The sequence below is a fragment of the Sinocyclocheilus anshuiensis genome, unplaced genomic scaffold (assembly GCF_001515605.1).
Source record: "Sinocyclocheilus anshuiensis isolate Anshui unplaced genomic scaffold, SAMN03320099.WGS_v1.1 scaffold552, whole genome shotgun sequence".
Classification (NCBI taxonomy): domain Eukaryota; kingdom Metazoa; phylum Chordata; class Actinopteri; order Cypriniformes; family Cyprinidae; genus Sinocyclocheilus; species Sinocyclocheilus anshuiensis.
The window spans coordinates 355,933-378,674 of NW_015554362.1; the positions used below are offsets into that span (position 1 = coordinate 355,933).

At 35.7% G+C, this 22,742-nt stretch overlaps 1 protein-coding gene across 4 annotated transcripts; it reads left to right on the forward strand.

Moving 5' to 3' along the window:
- The first annotated feature begins 6,646 nt into the window (after window positions 1–6,646).
- Window positions 6,647–14,747, forward strand: LOC107671422 (uncharacterized). Of its 4 annotated transcripts, XM_016464339.1 has the most exons (4): window positions 10,631–10,737; window positions 12,461–12,521; window positions 13,331–14,546; window positions 14,612–14,747. In XM_016464339.1, the coding sequence occupies exon 3, from the start codon at window positions 13,358–13,360 to the stop codon at window positions 14,531–14,533; it is 1,176 nt and encodes a 391-aa protein (XP_016319825.1). In that variant the 5' UTR covers window positions 10,631–10,737; window positions 12,461–12,521; window positions 13,331–13,357; the 3' UTR covers window positions 14,534–14,546; window positions 14,612–14,747. The 4 variants fall into 4 exon arrangements, with proteins under 4 accessions (XP_016319824.1, XP_016319821.1, XP_016319825.1 ...); XM_016464338.1 differs by lacking the exon at window positions 10,631–10,737 and adding an exon at window positions 6,647–6,765 and having other exon boundaries at window positions 13,331–14,747; XM_016464336.1 differs by having other exon boundaries at window positions 13,331–14,747.
- Window positions 14,748–22,742: the final 7,995 nt, after the last annotated feature.

Here is a 22,742-nt window from a genome sequence, read left to right on the forward strand (position 1 = left end):
ATATATATATATATATATATATATATATGAAATTATGAAATAAATACAATAATTTGTTATTGGACACTTAAATTAAAAAATTACCAATATTAGTATCAGTATTAGAAAAAATCACAGTTTGTGTTGCAGTCTTCTTCAAACTGCACTGGGGAAATTAGGCATCATGTCATGAGATGTGATTAATCTTTGTTGTGCTCTCTGTGGTTATTTATTCTGGGATGCGAGTTTAGTTTAAACTCAATGTGAAAGGGTCAAGAGCGTGAGAAAGTAGAAGATGGAAATAAACATCAATGCAAGCTGTGCAATCAGGAAGAAATTGCTGGGATTAATAAACTGCAGAATAAAATTAACTTTATAATCAACTCTCTGTGTATTGCAAAGGTTTTATGAAATAAAAAATAATGTGTGACCTATGAGTTCATTAAAAAGAAAATCTGTCCACAAAGATGGCTGGTGTATTGAAGTTGTAAATGGTGTGTTGATCTTGCTTTGGTAAACACGAGTACAGACAGATGAATGTTTTCTCATGGATTTCACAACATTTTTCAGTTCATGTAAGAGGTGTTCTGGACCAAATTTCACAATACATACAGATGTCTCATACAAAATATTCCTAAAACAGCATTGTGCACTTATATCTGTCTTTTAAACTACCAAAAACATACAGTATGTGAAATTTGAAACCAACGACCCTTTTGGCTAAAGTGCACAGTGAAAACTCGTCTGACAGGAACTGGCTAAACAAACAGGCTCATGTGGGAGGAGAGGACTGATCTGGTGTGGATTCCAGTGAACTTCATCTCTGGACTGGGAATGGTTTATTAAAGACATTTATCTGTTAAGTGATTACCGTACAATTTATCCTGAACTGACTTCCAGATGCCGGATGCACTTCATCTTTTTGTTGAAGGTTTAATGTTATGGATAAATGATTTATATACACTGTAAAAATGCTTTTTTGTGTGTGTACGGTTTCAGTTTGTCTAGAATTTTGTGTTTAATTCAATGTCTTGTCATTTCTTTGTTTGTAAAATTTAGCAATTTCTGAGTGACATTTTTTCCCTCCACAAGATTTAAGTAATAATTTAACGGTTAACAGGGTGGGGGAATTTTAGACCTGACGCTTAAATATTAAGTAATATTTAATCAGCAGGCAATGAACAATCAGCTTTTTATAGCTTCTTTCCTGACAAAACCACAAGAGTCATCTGTAACACACAGCCTTCCTCTAGTTTTCTATCTGTCTGTTGCAGTGCAATACATTTGATCTCTGAGTTCTTGGTGGAGCATCACGTAATCACCAAAGTGACCCTGTACTCTGATAAAACCCAAACAAAATGGATGACAATAAACGTCCTTCAGGCAATAACACTGGATTCACATAACGATTTCTGTGCAAATGGTCAGACGTTACATTTTAAATTCACAACTATGAATCATCCACATTTCTAGCATGAGGACAACCAAAATGAGATGACAAACTAAGGTTAAATGACAAATGATCATAAATTAACTCCAATGGCCTTCACAAGACAAAACAGCCACGCATTAATGAAGAACTGCAAAGCGATGACCTTCTATTTCATCGCTGTCTGGGCTGTAATCACATTTCCCATTTGCATAAGGCTGAGGTTTTTAAAGGGCAGAGAGAGAGATGCTTTAGGAAACCTGACTGAAATCAATACAGACATACTTGAAGTCAGCCAAAACACTGCTAAACAAACTCACCATCAATATATACAGTGGGTCTAGAAAAGAATCACCCCCCATTAAAATAATCACATTTTGTTGCTTTGCAGCCTGAAATAAAGATGGACACAGTTTTTGTTTTATCCAGCTGTATTTACAACTTATAACATCCAAGTGAAAGATAAAACACCAACATGTCAGAAAATAAATAAATAAATAAACAGAATCACTGAGTTGGAAAAAAGATCACCCCCATGTGACAGTATTTTGCTGAACCACCTTTTGCTTTGATTGCAGCCTTTAGTCTATTGGGATCTGTCTCTACTCTTTGCACATCTTCTAGACTTTGCAATATTTGCCCACTCTTTTTTGCAGAACTGCTCAAGTTCAGTTAAATTTGATGGTGATCGTTTGTGGACTGCAGTCTTCAAGTCATTCCACAGATTTTCAATGGGGTTTAAGTCTGGGCTCTAGGCCATGCAAGGACATTCATATATCTGGACATACAGCTGGATAAAACAAAAATTGTGTCTGTCTTCATTTCAGGCTACAAAGCAACAAAATTATTTTGTATACCCACTATATATATTTATTATTATACAGTGGGTACGGAAAGTATTCAGACCCCCTTAAATGTTTCACTCTTTGTTATATTGCAGCCATTTGCTAAAATCATTTAAGTTAATTTTTTTTCCTCATTAATGTACACACAGCACCCCATATTGACAGAAAAACACAGAATTGTTGACATTTTTGCAGATTTATTAAAAAAGAAAAACTGAAATATCACATGGTCCTAAGTATTCAGACCCTTTGCTGTGACACTCATATATTTAACTCAGGTGCTGTCCATTTCTTCTGATCATCCTTGAGATGGTTCTACACCTTCATTTGAGTCCAGCTGTGTTTGATTATACTGATTGGACTTGATTAGGAAAGCCACACACCTGTCTATATAAGACCTTACAGCTCACAGTGCATGTCAGAGCAAATGAGAATCATGAGCTGTCTTCATTTCAGGCTACAAAGCAACAAAATTCTTTTGTATACCCACTATATATATTTATTATTATATATAAGCCCAGCTATCTTTTAAAGAAAAAAATCTATTTTATGTGGAATAAATTGGCATTATATGAGATTTTTACTGTAGTAACTGTCAAGTCCTCTGAAGTTTTTTTTTTTTTTTTTCAGACCAGAGGAAGCAGAGATATTCAGGTCTGTCATTAAAGCAGTGTTCATCCTTTGCCTTAAGCGAAATGCCATTTTTTCCCCCATTAATTCACTGAAAGCTCTCTGCTCATGTCCTGCGATCCGGAAGCAGCTGTTCCCTGACACTGCTTGTTTGAGAAGGAAAGGATGGAAAAAGAATTAAACCCAAAATAATTAGTTTGCCAAGATATATATACAGTATACTGTATATATATATAATTTTTTTTCAAATGACAGCAGTTGTGAAGAGACAAGTGCTAAAAACTTAAAGTGCTAAAAATAATACAGAGCAGCTCATTTACATTGGATATTTCCTCATTCATAGATACAGTATATTTTGTTTGTCTCACATGACAGACGTTGGCACATTTACAATGAAGCACACATTGAATATTTTCCAATGAAACATTCAGAATGCACTTAAATTTAGCCAAGACAAACCACATGATTACGTCTTGATGATTCTTGGAAGACCCACCTGAATGATCTTTTAGTTTCAATTAGGGCTGTGCGATATTGAAGAAAAATGCGATATGCGATAACTCATTAAATAATGCGATATTCGATATGCGATACGATAATGCTTAAAGTGCCACATGCTCAGATGAAACAGTTTTACTCAGCTGTTGCTGAGTCAGTTCTGTGAACTTCTAAAACTATCTTGTGTCATATATATATGGTTATTTGTATGTATGTACCAAGAGTTCCTGTAAAACCACAACAAATTCCTTGTGTTTGCGCACACTTAAGTGGTGAATAAAGCTCATTCTGTGATTTTAACATTAGTGTAATCATTTTAACATGAGTTTAGGAACTGAATAATAAAAAGGAAAAATAAAAAACTGCTTAGAATTTACTTTTTGAATTCAATATGCACTGATTCTTATTTAAGCTACAAAAGTTATTTAGGTCAGAGCAGTGAGTGATTTTCTCTTTGTCTTTTGTTCATGGCCCCAAATATTGCAAGCTGTAGCGATAGCGATATGTACATTTGCGATATTTTGATATATTGCACAGCCCTAGTTTCAATTAAGAGGACAAACCTGTCTGAATAATTCCAATTTAACAGTTAGTCAACATGGCCTGCAGCTAATTCAAACATAAAATAATTCCCACAATTTACTCTTAGGCACAGGGCTCGAATTGAGGGGGATGGCATCCCCCTGGTTGAAAAAATGACAAAAAGCATCATGGTAAACCCACCATCCCCCCTTACCATCCCCATTTAGATTAATGATGTGTATTACGTAAACCTTATCATGCAAATGAAATGTTAAAATTCTCTACTTATGATAATTCACAAACTAAATAGCAGCGAATCGCCAATCAGAACTCGGTACTGTAAGCTGCACACAAGAGGAAGCAAGTTTTCGTCATTTTTCGTGCAAAATGGTTCAAGCGCAACTTTTGAAGTTCTTTAAAAAGAAGACAACAGAAAAGGTATGATTTCCCCTTGATTATAATTTAAAGATATTCCTCGATATTATGTTATTGTGCTGTATGTGTGACTGTGAGGGATTGAGAGATGATAGTAGAGCTGACATTATCGAGTCACCGACTTTGCAAAAACCAAACAAAAACGTTTTGAGAGTCCAAAAGCATTCACTGCATGATGAAGCCTGTTGGAATACAGTTAGAATGCCCTTATAATTCAAGCAATGAAAGACAGAAATACCCACGTATGAGTTTTTAAGTTTTTATAACAAGAAACTGACCACACCATCCACCCTGAAATATTTGTACAATTCGACCACTGCTTAGGCATGCTAAAAAAAATCTGATTCACTGTCTACTATACAGATTTGTAAAATTAACAATAAAAAGCTTGACTTTTCATACTACATCAAATTTTGCTTCATGTAAATAAGAAATCTATCTGAACCGAAGTGACATCTTGTGGCTGCATATACATAAGCACTTCACTACTCACAGTAAACATCACTGTTTCACAAGATTCTGAACATGAGATGTAACTATCATTTTAGAATTTACTAATAAATGTTAGCGGTTTTATATTTAAGATGAGGATAAGATTTAAAATACATAATGTGGCATAAAAAGCTAATGTTATTGTGGCGATTGCTGAAGCAAGCAACACTATTAATATTGCTCATATCTGTTTCTCAAAACCCCTAAGCGTAAGCAATAAACTTGTGTTGCTGTGCATATATCACATCTCACATTTTCAATGCTCATAATAAATATTATCGATGATAAATTCATGCAGTGAACTATGCTGCCCTTTCTTGCACACCTTGCATAACATTTGTTGTTGTTGTTGTTCAAACCATGCAAAGTAAAATCTTAATCCTCTTTTTTTATAACTTTACATCATGACTCATGCTAAATTAGAAAAAATAAAGCATGGGCAGGGATTTCAAATACAGAGAATGGCTAGGAGACACACCTAACACACTACAAGATATGGAAGCTGTTTTCAGTCATTCAGTCATTGCTTTAATATTTCAGATCATCTTTGCCTAATAGTGTGTGGTTGACTGATGTGCTTTAGACAAAGAGACCATTAACAAATCAAACTATATGCTTACATTTTCTTAAATTCTAGAGTGTTGCTATGGTATTCTGGGTGGTTTATAAGTCAATGCTAGGTGAAAAGTAATAGCACTCTACAATTTGAGGTATCATTCATGTCTGTACAATATGGGAAGAGAAGTTTAATTCTTAAAGTTAGGAATTATGTGCATTAGTCATTTGATTGTACGTCTAATAGATATCTTTGGAAAGTATGGATCTTAACCCACCACACAGCATTCACACCCTGCATTATGGTGTTCATCGTTGTTTATGAGCACAACTGATTTGCATAGTGCAAGATCTAACAGTGACATGAAGATTTTAAATGCTAAAGCCAGACCCTCTGTAATCCACAACAGCCCCATTCTTCTACAGACGAGTCAATGCATGCCAGTGTGTCCCAGCGACCGCTTCAGCACAAAGGCTCTGGGTTTGTTCGCCTGCCATGCCACAAACAGTAGAGTCTTTCTTTGGCATGTAAAGCAGTGTGACGGAAGTGACCTAGAAGCATCGGGCCCCCAAGGGCTGTTTTAACACAAATTTTAGATTGGCATCTTGCTCGCCAAAGTCTCTTAAAAGAACAACAATTTGAAGACTGCAGCTTATTTATTTGCAAAAAAATAAAAAATTACTTATCATTGACATACACACAATTCTGGTACATCACTGTTATTTTTATACGTCGTTATGATTTTTATTTATGGAAGCACACTTTCAAAATTCAAATTGCAGTGGACAAATGTGTAATGGGAATAATTCTTGTTTTGAGGAAAAAAAACAATAGGCCTATATTTTTCTCTTTGTCATTTAATTCAGCATGAGAGGGTTTATATTATATATAAAATTATATATATTTTAATGTTTTTTGTAATCTTTTAAAGGCTGTATTTAATATTGTGAAATATTCTTACAATTTAAAACAACTGTTTTCTATTTCACTTTACTTTAAAATGTAATATATTCAGTTTACTATATCGTCTCGCATAGAAGCCACTGTGAGTGTCTGTACCCATGACAACCCGTGTAGAAGGGCAGAGCATGCAGAATGTTTAAAATGGAAAGACGCTTCTAAGCATTTCTGGCACTATACCACTACATGCTGATTTTTCTCATAGAAGGCATGTTTACAGGATGTTATCTGTCTGTGTGCCTGTCCCTCGTCTCTTGTAGTGGGCTCAGAGGAATGCTGGCAGGGGATGGAGTTAATCTGAAGGGGGAGTGCCGCAGGAGAGAGTCTATATATATATGTGGACCCTGGGAGGCTGGTGCTTTTAGTTGGACTCTGTTGGAATACTGGAGAACACCTCTGAACATTTCACCAGACTAACGGTGAGTCTTTTTTTTTTTTTTTTTTTTGCCTTTGTCCATTTCCATTTATCATCCTTTCCTTTCTCTTTTTTCATCTTTTGTTATTTTATTGGCACAACTTAAAAAACTTTATAGAGCATTCAATAAAAAGTCACAAAATACAAAAATAAAAATAGCTGGCTTATGATCTATGCTTTTTGTCATGAACAGTTGGAGAAGACACTTTGTGGGAATCATTGTGATTTTGATGCCAGTCAATATTGACTTAAGCTCAACATCCTGCCATATTATGTCCATATAATACTGGATGTTGTGCTTAAGTCAATATACTGACTGCCCCAAAGCTCTAAGCAGCATTTTGATAGAAATAAGGGATGTGGCTTTGAACTTGAACAGTTTCTCTTTTTTAGAATCAGTTGGTTGGTTCCTTTCCTTTTTTCCACAGAGTAGAACCATCAAAAACTGTGTTTTTTGATACAAATTATTAGACTGAATTTCTTTGAAACTTATTTTATTATGAAGTCATTTTCTTTCTCAAATCGGACACATCCTGGAGTTTTAATTTCAAAGCCATCTTAATTATTCTTACAAAGGAGGACTTGAAACAATCAGGATTATTGTATTGTTCAGTAAGTATTGTTTTGCTCCTAATTCCATTGAGATCAGAATGCTCCTTTAAAAGATGCATGGTTGAGTCATAAATTCCATATACAAGTTCTACATGCTTATCATTCATAATAATAGCTACTGAATTCCCATAATTGTTCACATAATCCACTAAATCATTATGCGAGACATTATTGCAACAGAGGCAGATTAAGTCTTTGATCTTTGAAATACGTTTATCAAATGTCAGGTTTAGTCTTGTATTTTTATTTGTGTTTATTTTGTATGTAAAAATCTGAGTCATATGGTGTAGAATATGGTTTCACCGCAGGACAAGTGTACTGGTTACAGATTTTCTCAGATCTGGGTGTGCCTTTTTTTCTGTATACTGAGTCCTAGGAAATTAGATACGAGTGTGAGATCATCTCCCTTGTGTAATCGAAGTGCCCAGAAATGTCCTGAAATGCTTAACAGCTAAAGCCATCAAATTCTCCCAGCAACCCCTCCTGAAAACATCTGCTTTGCTATAAATCTGGGGTTTAAATGCTGAATTATTCCCCAAAGAAGGGGAGCGAACAGCTCTCCAATTCACGACGACGGTGTGCTCATAATACTAATAATAAAGTGTGCCTGAAGCACAAAAAAACCTTTTAGCATGTTTGGCTTTAATTCTTAGTAGACACCTGATCTCACTGATCTGCCTTTATTGTTGTATAATTTGCTTAGACTTAGCTGGTGGGGTGTAAGGTGGAACAGGACATGCCCGAACAAGACCAGAAATGATTCTTTTTTCTTTTTTTTTTAAATGGCTCGGGCCCATGGGAAACATGTATAAATGTACAAACACTCTGGTATTTCTGCCCCTGTGGTCTGGCTGTCCAATTCATCTCAGGTTACTGTTAAGGTCCCATCCTGAGCAAACAAATATGACCCTTAGAAATGTCTGCATTGATTTTAGTATAGATTTTTATGTTGTGGCTTCCACTTTATGATATATATGCCTTGATCTGTTACAGACAAGGGTAAGAAGGATAAGACGGCCTCTCTGATTTGAACCACAATGAATCGGGTGGAAGAATGGGTTTTGGAGAACAAGGACAAGATCGAGAAAGGAGTGGAAATCATGGGGCAAGGTTGCGAGGTTTTAGCAGCCACCGTGGGACAGTTCCACCCCATCCTGGAGGCCGTGTTTTTGGCCTCGGCCGAGCTCCTCGGAAACCCAGAAGGCAAAGAGGCCAAGTTTCTTGCTGAGCAGTTTGAAAAGATCAACCAGAAACTTGAAGGTATTCAAGATGAAATCGACCAAATTGCTTTGGAGATGCAGCGGACGACCATGAATAAGCAGAACTTTGACCATGAGGCGAAGATAATCAGTCAGTATGAGAAGTTTCAAGACTTTGTCAATGCTAAGCCCAAGTTCAAGGAGAAGAAGAAGGAGAAGTTTATAACCCAGTATGAGAACACTGGTGGTGATCTGAACATTGATTCTTTGTACAATGCTGTAACTGGAGAGAATATCTCTGGAGATGCCATGTTGGACACGGTGGTGACCACAGAGCAAAGGAGCAGGAAGCCAGTAGAGGAGTTCTGTGCCAGACTGAAGAAGATATTTGTCATGGGAATTATAGCAGTCATGGGTCACGCCGCCCTGAAAGAGAGAGCAGTAGGTGAGGGCATGGTGAAGAAATGGCAGGATCGCATGGAAGACGTAGAGACACGCATGAAAGCGGCGGTGGATGACTGCATTGAGAATTTCCCTCTGCAGGCCAAAACGGATGTGGAGCGTCAACTTCTGGAGCGACATGCCAACGTTGACCCAGAATTCACAGGATTTATACTGGATATCCTTGCGAAGAAATATTACTGGGTTTTCTGGTCAGTTCGGGTCTTCAACCACAGTGGCATATTCTTCTGGAATTGGCTCGCTGGCAAAAAGTACCATGGAAGTGGTGGAGGTGGCAACTTTTTTGATCTTCTGACCCCAAACAACATCAGAATTGTGGTGTCTTTCAGTGCAGACCCAAAACCGATTAACAAGAGCCAGATTGTAGATCAGATAGAGATGCAAAAGTTGAAGGGGAACATGCAGTCTGTGGCTCAGACGCTGTGGAAGATGCTTCCCAACACTGTGGTCCATGCCATTAGCTGCTATAAGAAAGTAGAAGAGAAAAACAACTTCCAGCCAGAATGTTTCTACTTTGGGAGGCACAAAAGGGCATACCTGTGCATTCATTCTGAATAGACATGTGAAAAATTGAATTGGGAATCAGTCTTCTACGTATATACTTCTGGTTTATAAATTCTGATTGTATTAAATAGTCGAGCATTATAAAGCAAACGATGACTGAATTGTTACTGCGGACCTACAATGAGAAAGTATATTAATGCTGGTTCACTTTATTTTCGCATGTCAGTGCATAAAAGGACCATAAAGATAAATATGTGCGTGTGTGACCAAACATAAATGTGGACATTTCAGATAGAAGCTGTATGGTTTGTAGTTTCAAATACATTTGAAAGAGCGGTTGAGTGGAAAAAACTTCAACGATCAACAGACTCATTGGGGTTTCATTGTTAGTCGTAGTGTTTACAGCATTCCATTTAAACTTTAGATTGTAGTAAAAGTCATTACTGGAAAAATGTTATGATGAGCATTCAGTTAACTATATACACACTCTGTAATCCAGGAATCATGTCGGTTTCTTGTTTATGATGGTATGTAATCAGAAATAAAACAACTACGATCTAGAAATTTAGAAAGCTGTCCAAATGGGTTTAAAATATAGACCTTATTATACCTTACAGACATTGTACTTTTTTTAAATAAACTTACTGTATGTCAATCTGTCACAGCTTTGTTTTCATTTGCAAGGTTAATATAAGGTTCGTATTTTAAAAGTAATGTATAAGAGACTCAAAAAATAATTTTAAATGATTTTCCCTAACAAAACTTACTATGGTAACCATATTATATATAATAAAAGGACAACACTTGAATTCTTGAACTGCAATATGGTATTTTTGTGAAAACTATGGTCACTGTGGTAAATTCTAAGGGGTAAATGACTATACTTCAGTCATTTTCTTACAATAGTAACAAAAGATGTACTATGGTAATTTAGTGTAAACCATGGTACATTTTGTACTTTTTATACTTAAATATTTCTTTTACACCAGACACGTAAACCATACATCATATTTTGTTTGAAACTATGTTACAATGGTAAATTTTGTAATGGATAAAGGACAATACTTGACAATCCTTTAGAGTGTAGTTGAAGGGTGTGCCACGCGCTTTAGAGAAGAACCGTCTCTTAGAGAAGAACTGACAGATCAGCGTGAACTTTTGCTTTATTTTATTCAAAGCCATTTGTGCTCGATTGGAAGGTGAGTTTTGGTTCATAACAGAACTAATGTGTTCTCTAGTCTAAACGTCAGTACCGTGACGATTTCGTTGGTCTGGGCGCTGTACTTTCAGTTTTTGTTAAAAGTAATGTATAAGAGACTCATAAAAGAATTTTAAATGATTTCCCCTTACAAAACTTACTATGGTAACCATATTATATATAATAAAAGGACAACACTTGAATTCTTGAACTGCAGTATGGTATTTTTGTGAAAACTATGGTCACTGTGGTAAATTCTAAGGGGTAAATGACTATACTTCAGTCATTTTCTTACAATAGTAACAAAAGATGTACTATGGTTAAGTATTACATGTGAAATATTCAGCTGAAATTATTTGCAACAACCGCGAAGGGCACAAACGTTTTCTGGACGAACGGTCAGTTGCCCTGGACAACGGTTAGATTTGATGGCCCGCCTGCGATTAGCCAATCAGAATCAAGTATTTGAGACAGCGTTAATGTAGTTAAATTACAGGCTTGCTGAGATCATGAATTTATTCCAGTTTTATCTGAAATCTTTGGATATTTTGTCTCATAAACAGACATTTACAGTAACATATTTTCAGCTACATTAACTACAGCTAAAATTGTAACCAAATAATTTGATCATATGTTGGATTGTAACCCATATAGGAGATCTGACTTTTTTAATATGTGTGTTATGAATTCAGTTGAGGCTGTTAGCTAAGGGGCCCACTTAGTGTATTTGGTATGATCCATGCTGCCAACAGATCTTTACAATGGTCAGCATTTCAAAAAGGTCTATTTTGGTTGAGTGGTAAACACTGCGACATTACTGAGATTACATCTTGTAACGCTGGAATTTTGTAGCTGCTGCCCAGTGAAAAAGAGCATAATGTGGATGTCTGGAGAGAAGCTGACATGGTGTTTTCCTTGTCTTGTTTCCATGGTTACTGAGGTGCTTTGGAAAAAAAGGTTCTTGCTCAGCTAGTTGAACTAGCCTGCTAATCATTTCCACACCTGTGTTGGCAGCAGCCAGAAACGTTAATGGAAAATCATCAGTTTTGGTGAATGCTATCATAATCGTACTGTTGTATTGTATATTGTAAACATATATTCATACATCTTATGAAAGAGAATATGATCTTATTTGGTTTATTTAACATTACTCTACCAGTCAAAAATTTGCATACACCTACTCCAAACTTTATTATCACTTTTTCCACATTTTCAAATAATGTGAAAGGCATTACAATTATTAATTTCTTTTGTTTTGAAAAAAACAATTTGTATATAGAAACTATTTAGATTTAAGCACAAACCTTTAGATCACAAGACATTTAGTCAGTCAAGTATGTCCACACTTTGGACTGGTAGTGCATATGATCTACTAGGAAGTTTAAAAATTACCTAACACACTACTTTGTTCTCTTAACAAAAAAGCAAAGCTTTGTATTGACCTACTCTGTGTTGCATCATTAACATTTGGAAAAGGGGAAATCCATTTGAACCGTTTCCAACTGAAACAACTATCCTCTGTATTATTACGTATAGCATACTGTGTGACTTAAGTGTTTGAACATTATTTGACCATTCTTTTAGTGCCTGTTTGAATTGAATGAATGCATTTTTTTCATGAATGTGTAGGTGTGGTTGTCAGTGAGAGCACTACACCTGGTGTGTATTGTTGCTGCTTTTATGGTTTGTATAACACATTTCTCATTTCCCTTATCTTTTTACAGCAAGCCCACCCTGACTCACACTGACCACTCAAAGGTTGAGAGGAAACGAGGACTGACACATGTAAGTTTCTTTCCGTATACCACGCTCAGAAGTCATAGGCCTCGCTTACTAAAGCTGACGTAGTCTTTCAGTTAAGAAAATAACATGTTTTGTCTGTTTTTACAAAATAAAAAATGTTGAAATGCACTAACTGGCTAACATTTGGTATTGCCACATGTAAAAGCCTCCTTTAAATATGGGTGTGGTTTTGAATATTTAGTAGTAAATCACCCGCAATATGGCCTTGAAGCCCTATACAACTTGTTAGATTGCACAAGCAAATTAGTAGCCTCAGTAAATCAGAGCCTTAAAGGAATAGTTAAAAAAATGCTGGAATTGTACTTACCCTTAGGCCTTTAAAGATGTAAACGAGTTGGTTTCTTCATCAGAACTGATTTTGAGAACTGATTCTGTTCTGATGAAGAAACAAACTCATTTACATATTGTATGGCCTGAGGGTGAGTACATTGTCCGCAAATTTTCATTTTTGGGTGAACTATTCCTTTATATTTAATACAACTTTAAAGGGGTCATATGATGTGATTTCAATTTTTCCTTTCTCTTTGAAGTGTTACACACTTGGAAGCACAGCTCTTGGTGCATAAAGGAGATCTGTAAAGTTGCAAAGACTAAAGTCTCAAATCCAAAGAGATATTCTTTATAAAAGTTGAGTCAACCACGCCTACCTAAAACGGCTCGTTCTAACACGCCCCCACATAATGTTCTTTTTAGCAGCATCATATGACCCCTTTAACATGCTGAAATTACAATCATGGTTTTTCAAGTATTATTTCTTGTCATTTATTATGTGATGATCTAATTTTAAACAGAGACATTTTTGCTGTTGAAACTGAAAGATGGCCGAGCAGCTGCAGCAACTTGTTGCACAGAAGAAGGATGTTGTCGAAACAGTAATGGAAGTGTTTGAGCAGGGCGCAGAAGTGGTGGCCAGCATTGCTGGAGATCTGTTCCCCGTGTTCTCCATCGCAGCTCCGATCGTGAAGCTGGCACTGGATAACGTGGAAAGCAAAGAGGCCGAGTACATGAAGGAGCAGTTCCAGAAAGTGCGAGATCGCCTGGAAGTCGTTTCTGAAGAAGTCCAGCAGATAAACCAGGAGATCAAGAAGAGCGGCGTAGATGCCACCTATTTCTCCGTGGAAGAGAACCTGACCAACCAATTCCGCAAATTCATGGACGTCCTGAATGCAAAACCTAAATTCAGAGAGGTCAGAAAGAAAACGTTCCTGGAGCACTTCAACAGGACAGGGGGTGATAAAAACCTGCACACTCTTTACAACGCTGTAACCGGAGATAACTTCTCAGGAGAGTCTGTGCTGGAAATCACTCTGAATTACGAGCAGAAGAGCCGCAGGGTGGTGGAGGAGTTTTGCGCTACCCTCAAAAAGTTGTTCTGTGTCGGTTTGATCGCCTTTCTGGGACACTCAGCATTGAAAGGCAATGACGATGAGGAGAAGCTGCTTCAAGATTGGGGCGAGAAGATGAAAGTGGTGCAGAATAAAATGAACATCGTGATTGAAGACTGCATCAACAGCTTTCCGACGCAGGCCGAGCTGGACACCAAACGCATAGTGAGAGACCAAAGCGACAAAAGCAATCAGCAACTGGCTGACTTGCTGGTAGAGCACCTGAAAAAGAAGTACGACTGGGTTTGCTGGTCAGTTCGCGTCTTTAACTCCCCCACCGGCCTGTTCACCAACAAGAAAGACTTCCACGGTTTGACTGGAAAGAGTCGCTATCAGGTGCCATCGTCAGATGACAAGCTAAACGTTGTGGTCTCCTACAGCGCCTCGCCGGAACCTGTCGATAAAGCCCGGATACAGAGCCTGATTTCGGAGCAGAAGAAGGTCACAATGACGCCGTTGGCTGAACAGCTTTTTGAGACAAACCCTGTCTGTGTGGTTCACACAATAAAGACCTCATGCAAAGATCTGGGCTTCTCCAGCAGCTTCTCTGATGAGCTGCACTTCTTTGAGGAGTTCAAGAACTTCCATGTCTTTCTTCATTCTGCTTAAACAAGGAGGAGACATAGAAAGATTAACAGCTAAGCAGATGTTCTAAAATGATATTTGATTCAACCACTATAATTAGACTACTTAACCTCTGTTAGGTTATGACTTATGACCATAATTAACTATTGTACTCTACACTTTTCTTTCTTTTTTAATCTTTTTTTCCTAGTAATGCCTTTATCTCTGCTTGTTTTAAAGCTGTAAATTAACACTTTAATATATCAAATTTGTGTTTTTAATATACCAAGTGTTTTTACTCCCTTATTAGTGTATTTAGTAGGTGATGGTAGTGTTTTAGGAAGTAGGCTGGTAATACAGGTAGTCTCAGGCGGCTCGCCAACAGACCGTCCACGTATGCAAGATGTTTGCACAGTTGTGTTTAAAAGTTATGAACACTTGCGAGGAAGAACTAATTGCTAGATTTGACAAAGTTTTCCAGGCTTTTAACTTCAAGTCTTTGACGGAAACACTTCTAGGTATTTAGATATTCTCAAGCAAACTGAATATTCATTTTCTTTTTTATATGTTAAGTAGTGCTGTCAAACGATTAATCGTGAGTAATCGCATCCAAAACAAACGTTTTTGTTTACATAATATATGTGTGTGTACTGTGTATATTTATTATGTATATATACAGTAAATACACACACATGCATTTATATATTTGAGAAAAATGTTGTTTATATATAAAATATTAATATTTATATATAATATACATTTTATTTAAATGTATATATATTTACATGTAAATATTTGTAAAATATATAATATAAGTTTGTGTATTTATATATACATAATAAATATACACAGTACACACACATATTTTGTAAAAAACAAATATATATATATATATATATATTTATTTATTTTGGAAGTTTACCTTACCTTAAAATAATACAAAGTAATGAGTAAGAATAAATAAATAATAAATGACAAAACAAACAAAATTAATTAAAGGACAAAAAGTGGGCTAACATAAGCAAAGCATTGAAAAAAAGATTTAAAAACTTGTTACAGGGAGAACTTGAAGAAAATTTGTTTTGTTTTCTCAGTTTGTATGAAATAATCAGTACATTTAATATTTTGATAGACTTCTGATTAGTGTGAATGTGTGAAGTCTGCACACATTTTTCAACCGTGTTTTCTTTACAATATGAGCAGGGGTTGCTGCACCATTTTTTTTCTGCGCCAATCCATTATTGTGCTTTAATCTATTTCAGATTGTACTCGCCCCTAAACGGCATGTCAAAACAAAACTTTACCAGTCCATCTGGTCTCTTTCTGTATAATTGGCAGTTCTTGGCTGCAATTTACAAGTGAACCAGACTGTCTGGTGAGGTTACTCCAGAACAAATTTCACTACAATTAAAGATTTAGACAAAAAGCTGCACAAGTGACCACTACAGATTATAGATTCTGACTATGCACAGAGTACTCTGTTGTTCCTAAACTAAATACATGTATTCAGCAAGGATGCATTAAATTGATCAAAAGTGACAGTAAAGATATTTATAATGTTATAAAAGATTTCTATTTCAAATTAATATTCATCAAAGAATCAACACTGGTAATAAATGTTTCTTGAGCAGCAAATCAGCATATTAGAATGATTTCTGAAGGATCATGTGACACTGAAGACTGGAGTAATGATGCTGAAAATTCAGCTTTGCATCACAGGAATAAATTACCTTTTAAACTATGCAAATAGAAAACCGTTATTTTACATTATAATAATATTTACAATATTACTGTTTTTTTACTGTATTTTTGATCTAATATGCAGCCTTGGTGAGCAGAAGAAACTTCTTTCAAAAACAATCACGTTCTTTCATTTTAGCGCATTCCTGTAGTCTACTTAAGTGCCTTCTAAGCATCTAAGTTGACATGAAAACAGAATTCACGCTATTTAATTTACTAATGGATCATTCCAAGTGAAACTATCAAAGTAAAATCTGCCTATACTATCAAACATACAGATGTATCAAAAACCAAAAAAAAAAGTTGAAAACACACTAATTGCTGACATGAAGAAGAATGCAGCCTACATTTTCTCTTTCTATTGTTTAATAAACAAACAATTCATAAAAGTCTTAACGTTTTTTTTATATATATATATATATATATACGTTTATGTCTGTGTGTTTAACATCATCACTGTTCAAGCGCTCACAGTAGAGACACAGAATCCCCCTCCACCACATTATTGGATTTGGACACTTCAAAGATTCTGTTACAGACTGTTTCAGAAGAAGTCTGATCACTTGAGCTCTCAGTGAAAACATTTCCACATATGATCTGTTCTGCACGTCTTAGTCTTTGGAAGGCAGGACTGTACTGATATTACTCAAACATTCTGCGCAGGGTTTGTTCTGATAATAAATTTCAGCAAGTGTTTTGTAAATAATTTAAGCCTCGAAGAGCATAGAATGTTCAGCATTAAAAATGTAACCAATTGAGTCATCATGACTTTTGCATATATATGCATACAGTACTGAATAGTGATTGGTATTGTCTTCCTTGCATGCTATTTATAGCTCATGTGCAGCTGACTGAAGATGTGAAACGATGTGGCATTTCACTTACACAGAGCCAAGACTACAATGCAAGCTTACTGAAAATATCAGTACTATACTTTTGCTGCCTTGCAAGCAGTGATATTTCCAATCATTGCATCAGTTGTTATATATAGTGCAAATTATGAATAATACTTCATTTTTTCCATCGTGTAATTCTTCAAACTGCATTTTTAGACAACAAACTAGTCGTTGCTGGACGATTGTGATGTTGTATGTCCTCCTTTCAACTCCATGTTTCACTGGGTGTAGAAATAGATTTACTGTGAAACACCCATCAAACCGTGTAATTATGCACGGGAGCCACAAACGGATCTATTATTATCTCAGGATTTGTCCCACCCTATGACAGTGGTCAAAAACAAACCTAGAATAGAAAACAAAAATGCCAACGAACACCAGAGATTCATATTAAAACACTGCTACACTGTAAAAAAAAAAAAAAAAATCTTTAAAAACAGGGCAAATAAAATAAAAAAACGAATAGAAATTGATGTAAGCAAACCCTATGACAGTGGTCAAAAACAAACCTAGAATAGAAAACAAAAATGCCAACGAACACCAGAGATTCATATTAAAACACTGCTACACTGTAAAAAAAAAAAAAAAATCTGTAAAAACAGGGCAAAATGTACTGTATTAATATGAAGGAATTCTTTTTTTTTTTTAACGTTTTTTAGTTTTACCTGTATTTTGTTTTGTGCATGGTTAACGGAAATGTCTGTAAAATTACCAGTACTATTATTATTTTATTTTATTTTTTTGGTTAAAGCAAATGACTTTTTCGATGTTGTAAATAAAACCATGATTAATGGAGTAGATTTTACAAGAAAATATATTTCAGTCTTTCTGCTTTCTAAATGTCATGCTTAATATATGCTTTCTGCCATTTCTTTATAATTAATTGTGAAATTTACTGACAATTTAGAATGATGATTGTAAAGCAAATCATGACAAACTATAAACAAATGAATTTAACAAATTTTCACCTTAAAATGACTTTTAAAAACTGAAAGAGAACTTAAATCAAGGCAATAATTATGATAATCTCCATCTTTGATGTCAGCTATTATGCACATTAAATTGCTGAAGTCTCTTTCAAAGGATGATGCCCTTCCCTTTTGCACAACTGCTTCACCGGTCCGAGGAAGAAATCTGTGGCGTTTTGGTACTTTCCACAACCAGCAGCTCCTCCTCACTGCATCTGGACAGAGTAAATACTGCAGCAGCTGTGCCTTGTGTCAGTAGTATATTATAGCCAAATGCCTTTAGCTTACGTCACAGCCCAGCAAAACCACATATGACAGGACAAAAGCTATGAAGACACTTTCAAAATCAATAAATTCAATCCATTTCCTTTACAGCGAACCAACTGACGGTTGGGAAAGTGCATCTAAAACACACCAACAAACCATGATTTGCCACTTGTAATTGCTTGCAAGAAACAAGTCATTATCTCATCACTGACAAATCTGAAACATTCTAGATTTGAGGATACAACTCCATAACACTACTTGACTCACAACTGATTTCAGTGGAGTTTCACATTAGCATGTTTCTAAGCTATAATTGTGATAATTTAGTAAGCATAAAAATACATAGCCCACACACACTTAATGGGCAGTTTAATAGGTCTGAACTATTTTATCTGTCCTTTTTAGTACTGAATGAAATGTAAATGCTTAAAATTAACATTATAATTCTCTTACCTTTTCTATATGTTGGGTTTCGTTTTGGATTTCACCCCAGCTAACAGGAACGTAGTTTAACAGGATAATGGGTTCTTTCAAAGTTATGAACAGTAACTTCAATAGAATGTTCATTCAAAGTTATCTGGTCTTTAATAACATTATCAAAACGTTAGCACAAAAACGTTATTTATACATCAATGAAACTTTTTTCTGAAAAATGTTAGTTGGTCTAATGTTTTTTAAATGTTACTAGTTACTTGTTTCGAATGATTCAGAGGACGTTCAAAAGTAAAGAATTCATAATGTTTGCAAAATTATAAAATTCATGTTTCTCTAACGTTCACATAACCAAGAAAAAGGCATTCATAAATCATTTAAAAAATGCATTTTTGTGCAGTCTGAGAAGATTCAGCAATAACGTTTTCATAACCAAACGGGAATGTTAACCAAATGTTTTGAGAACATATTTTTATTACCTGGGGCTGAAACATTGCAGTGCATTCTGGTGTTTCCTTTGTTGTGAAGGATGTGATGCAACCTTAAAATCTGGCAAAAATTAGATACCTTTCGCAGCAGACTACACTGAATTTGCCCTTAAAATGCTGTCAAGGTAGCTCAGAAGGTTTTAGAACAGAGCTACAGTTTTGTACATCTCTATGTTTATTTAAAATGAATTTGTGTGCAGATCCTCAGGGAGAAAAATTTGACATTTAAGATTTTTGCCTTCAACTTCCTTTCACGTCTCATCTAAAGGGTGTATGTGGGATCTCCAAGGGACTTTTGGCTGACTGGTTTTATTTCTGTGCAGTCTTGCATCATGATGCAGGCTTACTTGCTTGTGACTTGCTTGTTTTCAGGCTTTATTGCAACTCCACTGGCAAGGCCACAGGGCCTCGATATGACCTCTAGTGACAGAACAGCAGCAGGCAACAGTATAAAAAGTTACATTTAGGATTTATTTGAGTCAAATAAGTGAGGTAATATGGAATTTGTCATTTTTAAATAAAAAATTTACCGTTTAGCAAAATTCTTTCCTCTAGAAATGTTCCCAACTAATCACAAAGCAAGTGCATTTTGCTCAACCTCAGGAGGAGCATGAACTTAGTCTCCTTGTAAGTAGCTTAAGAGATTCTTTTAATCAGACCAAAATGACTTTTCCATGAATATGATTTGGCCACAGTGCCTCACATTGAGTCCGGCCCCATTAGGTGACCTCAGGAATGAGGTTTCGCATGAGATGCAAAAATACATTGTGCAGCCATTTATTCCCTCAATGTTACCTTGGTTCTTCCTTAATGCAGTCTCCATTGAAATAATTTCATTTTGGGCCAATTTCAGCCTGAAAAAAATCCAATAAATGTTTATTAGGCGAGTGGTTCCAATAACGCACAAGCTCACCCAACCTGATTGGATGCTGTGGAAAATCCTGTTTCCTGAGGTTCTTCCTGGTCTAACAAGCTGAATACAAAAAGGATAAATGTCTACATAAAGAGTAAACTTGTTTTTTCTTGAGAGGAACCCATGGCTCTTGGTCAGAAGATCTGGAAATGACTGAACTCAAGAGGTAATATAGCATATGCATGACAATAAGCAAACAGATTTGGTATTTAATTAAAAAGAAAGTCAATAATGACTAAGCAGTGTCAGTGGTTTTCATTCATTTTACCCTGGAATATCAAATTTACTGTCAGTAGGCCCATAGTCAATAACTAATGCATCAAACACACTCTTAAAGGAATAGTTCACCCAAAATGAAAATGCTGGCATTATTTACACACTCTCATTTCATTCCAAATTGAACATTTTATAGGTTTCTCATGCCACAAAATTATAAAAAGTGCTGGGAACCAAAAAAAAGATTTTTTTCCCCCCTCAAAGGTCATATTTTTCACGAGCACCATTGTGATGTTTAAAAAATATAGTATGTTAACTTTGTAAATTCATATTTACTTATTTTTATACTATTTGAACATGCACTTACCTTCGAAACTCACAGCTCTTTTAACTGTAATTCAATCATGACAACTCTCGGAACATTTTAGCATGGTGATGGATATGACAATGTTAATGTATTTGGTCTTGGCGGAACAGATCTGCTACACTGCTGCTGCTGTTGGTTATTGCTGTAGTTGTAGATTATTGCTGCTGCTGCAAGCAAGTACAGGAACTTGCTACTGCCAATGCATATGGCGATACGGTGCCATGAGTATTTAAGACATACTGCTGCTACACAAATAGCATATAAAATAACCCCGTAGCAGATCTATACAGGTGGAGCTGGGGAAGGTGGAGGGTTTCAGAGAACTCTGAAAGCGCGCTGCAGGAATCTCAAGTGAATGCTAACCAGCCATATAAATGCAAGGCAGTAAGCTCATTGGCTGCATATGCAGCATGAACCAATCAGCTTGTGCCAAGTCATTTAACTCTCTGAATGTCATCAGTTACGTTAACACCCCGTCAGAATGCACCATCTAGAGTTTCATGACTGAACTATATATTTATGTTATTCTGTGTTTATAATTGCTATCTTTCTTAGTACTGACGCTTCTGGCACCAATGCCAGAAGCTGATTCTGATTAACTGAAAGGAAAATGACCTATTAAAACAAAAAGAAAAACAATTTGTTTCTTGATGCAAAACTTCAACAACTTAAAATCCATCTGGACTGTATAAATAAGATCACAGAATATACAAACAAGAAACTATGTCACAGCGAGGATAAATGCCTTTGTATGCATATGAAAATACTATAATACTATAATTTGCTGACGGTTTCAGCTGCTTTAAATTACTGAATCTCCTGCAAGGAACAAAAGTGGCTCAGCATCACTGTAATCCCACTGAAGCTCGACCGCAGACATACCTGCGGTAAATGAAATCTAAAAACAGCTACCTTGATATGTTTTTTCCTGATCAAGACAACTGAGTTCCCAGTAACAGTAACTAATGAGTGCAGGAGGAAGCGCAGGTAGATGAGCTAGTTTACAGTTTCATGCCTCTTGTATCGTGTAACAAAAATAATTTCAACTCAGATCAATATTTTTTGTCTTTAATAAGTCTTGAAATAAGAAGGACAGTGAGACTGTAATTACAGCAAAATAATTGTCAGTTTATTTTGTGATGCTATATATAAGGTGCTGTGATTTTACAATCAAAATGTATTTATTTATTTTGACATATTAATCTTGTCAGTGTCAAAAGTGGTAGCAAACGTTGTTAAACGTAAGCCCAGCCATCAAAGAATGATTAACTATACACATGGTAACACCACAGAAAACTAGACAGAAAGAGAAAAAATTACGACATATTTGGATAATTAGATCTTGTATGTTGTGAAATAGCTTTTTAATTTCAATATTTAGAGTTTTGAGTGCTAATGGTGGAATTTCTTCCTACTTTTGATAACGTTTAACACAATTCTGTATAGTATTGTAGCTTTAGCAAAGTTATGTATCTTTCAAAGGCAAATGATTTGCATAAAACTTAAGCATCTTAACACCACCTGGTGGTGAAATCGTGCAAATAGCCACAAAAAGATACTACTGAAGTCATTGTTGTTCTGAAATGTTTTACTTTACGTAAGCAAAAGATTTTCAATATCCTTGAAAATGAGAAATGATTGAGATATTTCACTACATTCAGGCGCAGTACTATAAAGGCAGATTTTGAATTGTAGAACTGTGTTCTTAGAATGCACTTTTCTCAAAGGAATAGTTAACAAAAAAATGAAAATTTGCTTAACATTCAATCACCCAAAGGTCATTCAAGATGTAGATGAGTTTGTTTCTTCATGGGAACAGATTAGGTGAAATTTAGCATTACTTGTATTTAGGCCAGAAGCAATGGTTTAAAGTTAAAACGCCTTAATGGTGGATTTGTTTCTCACAAAGACGCAGCTTTTCACTTCACAATACGTTAACTGATGGACTGGAGTGGTGTGGATTACTT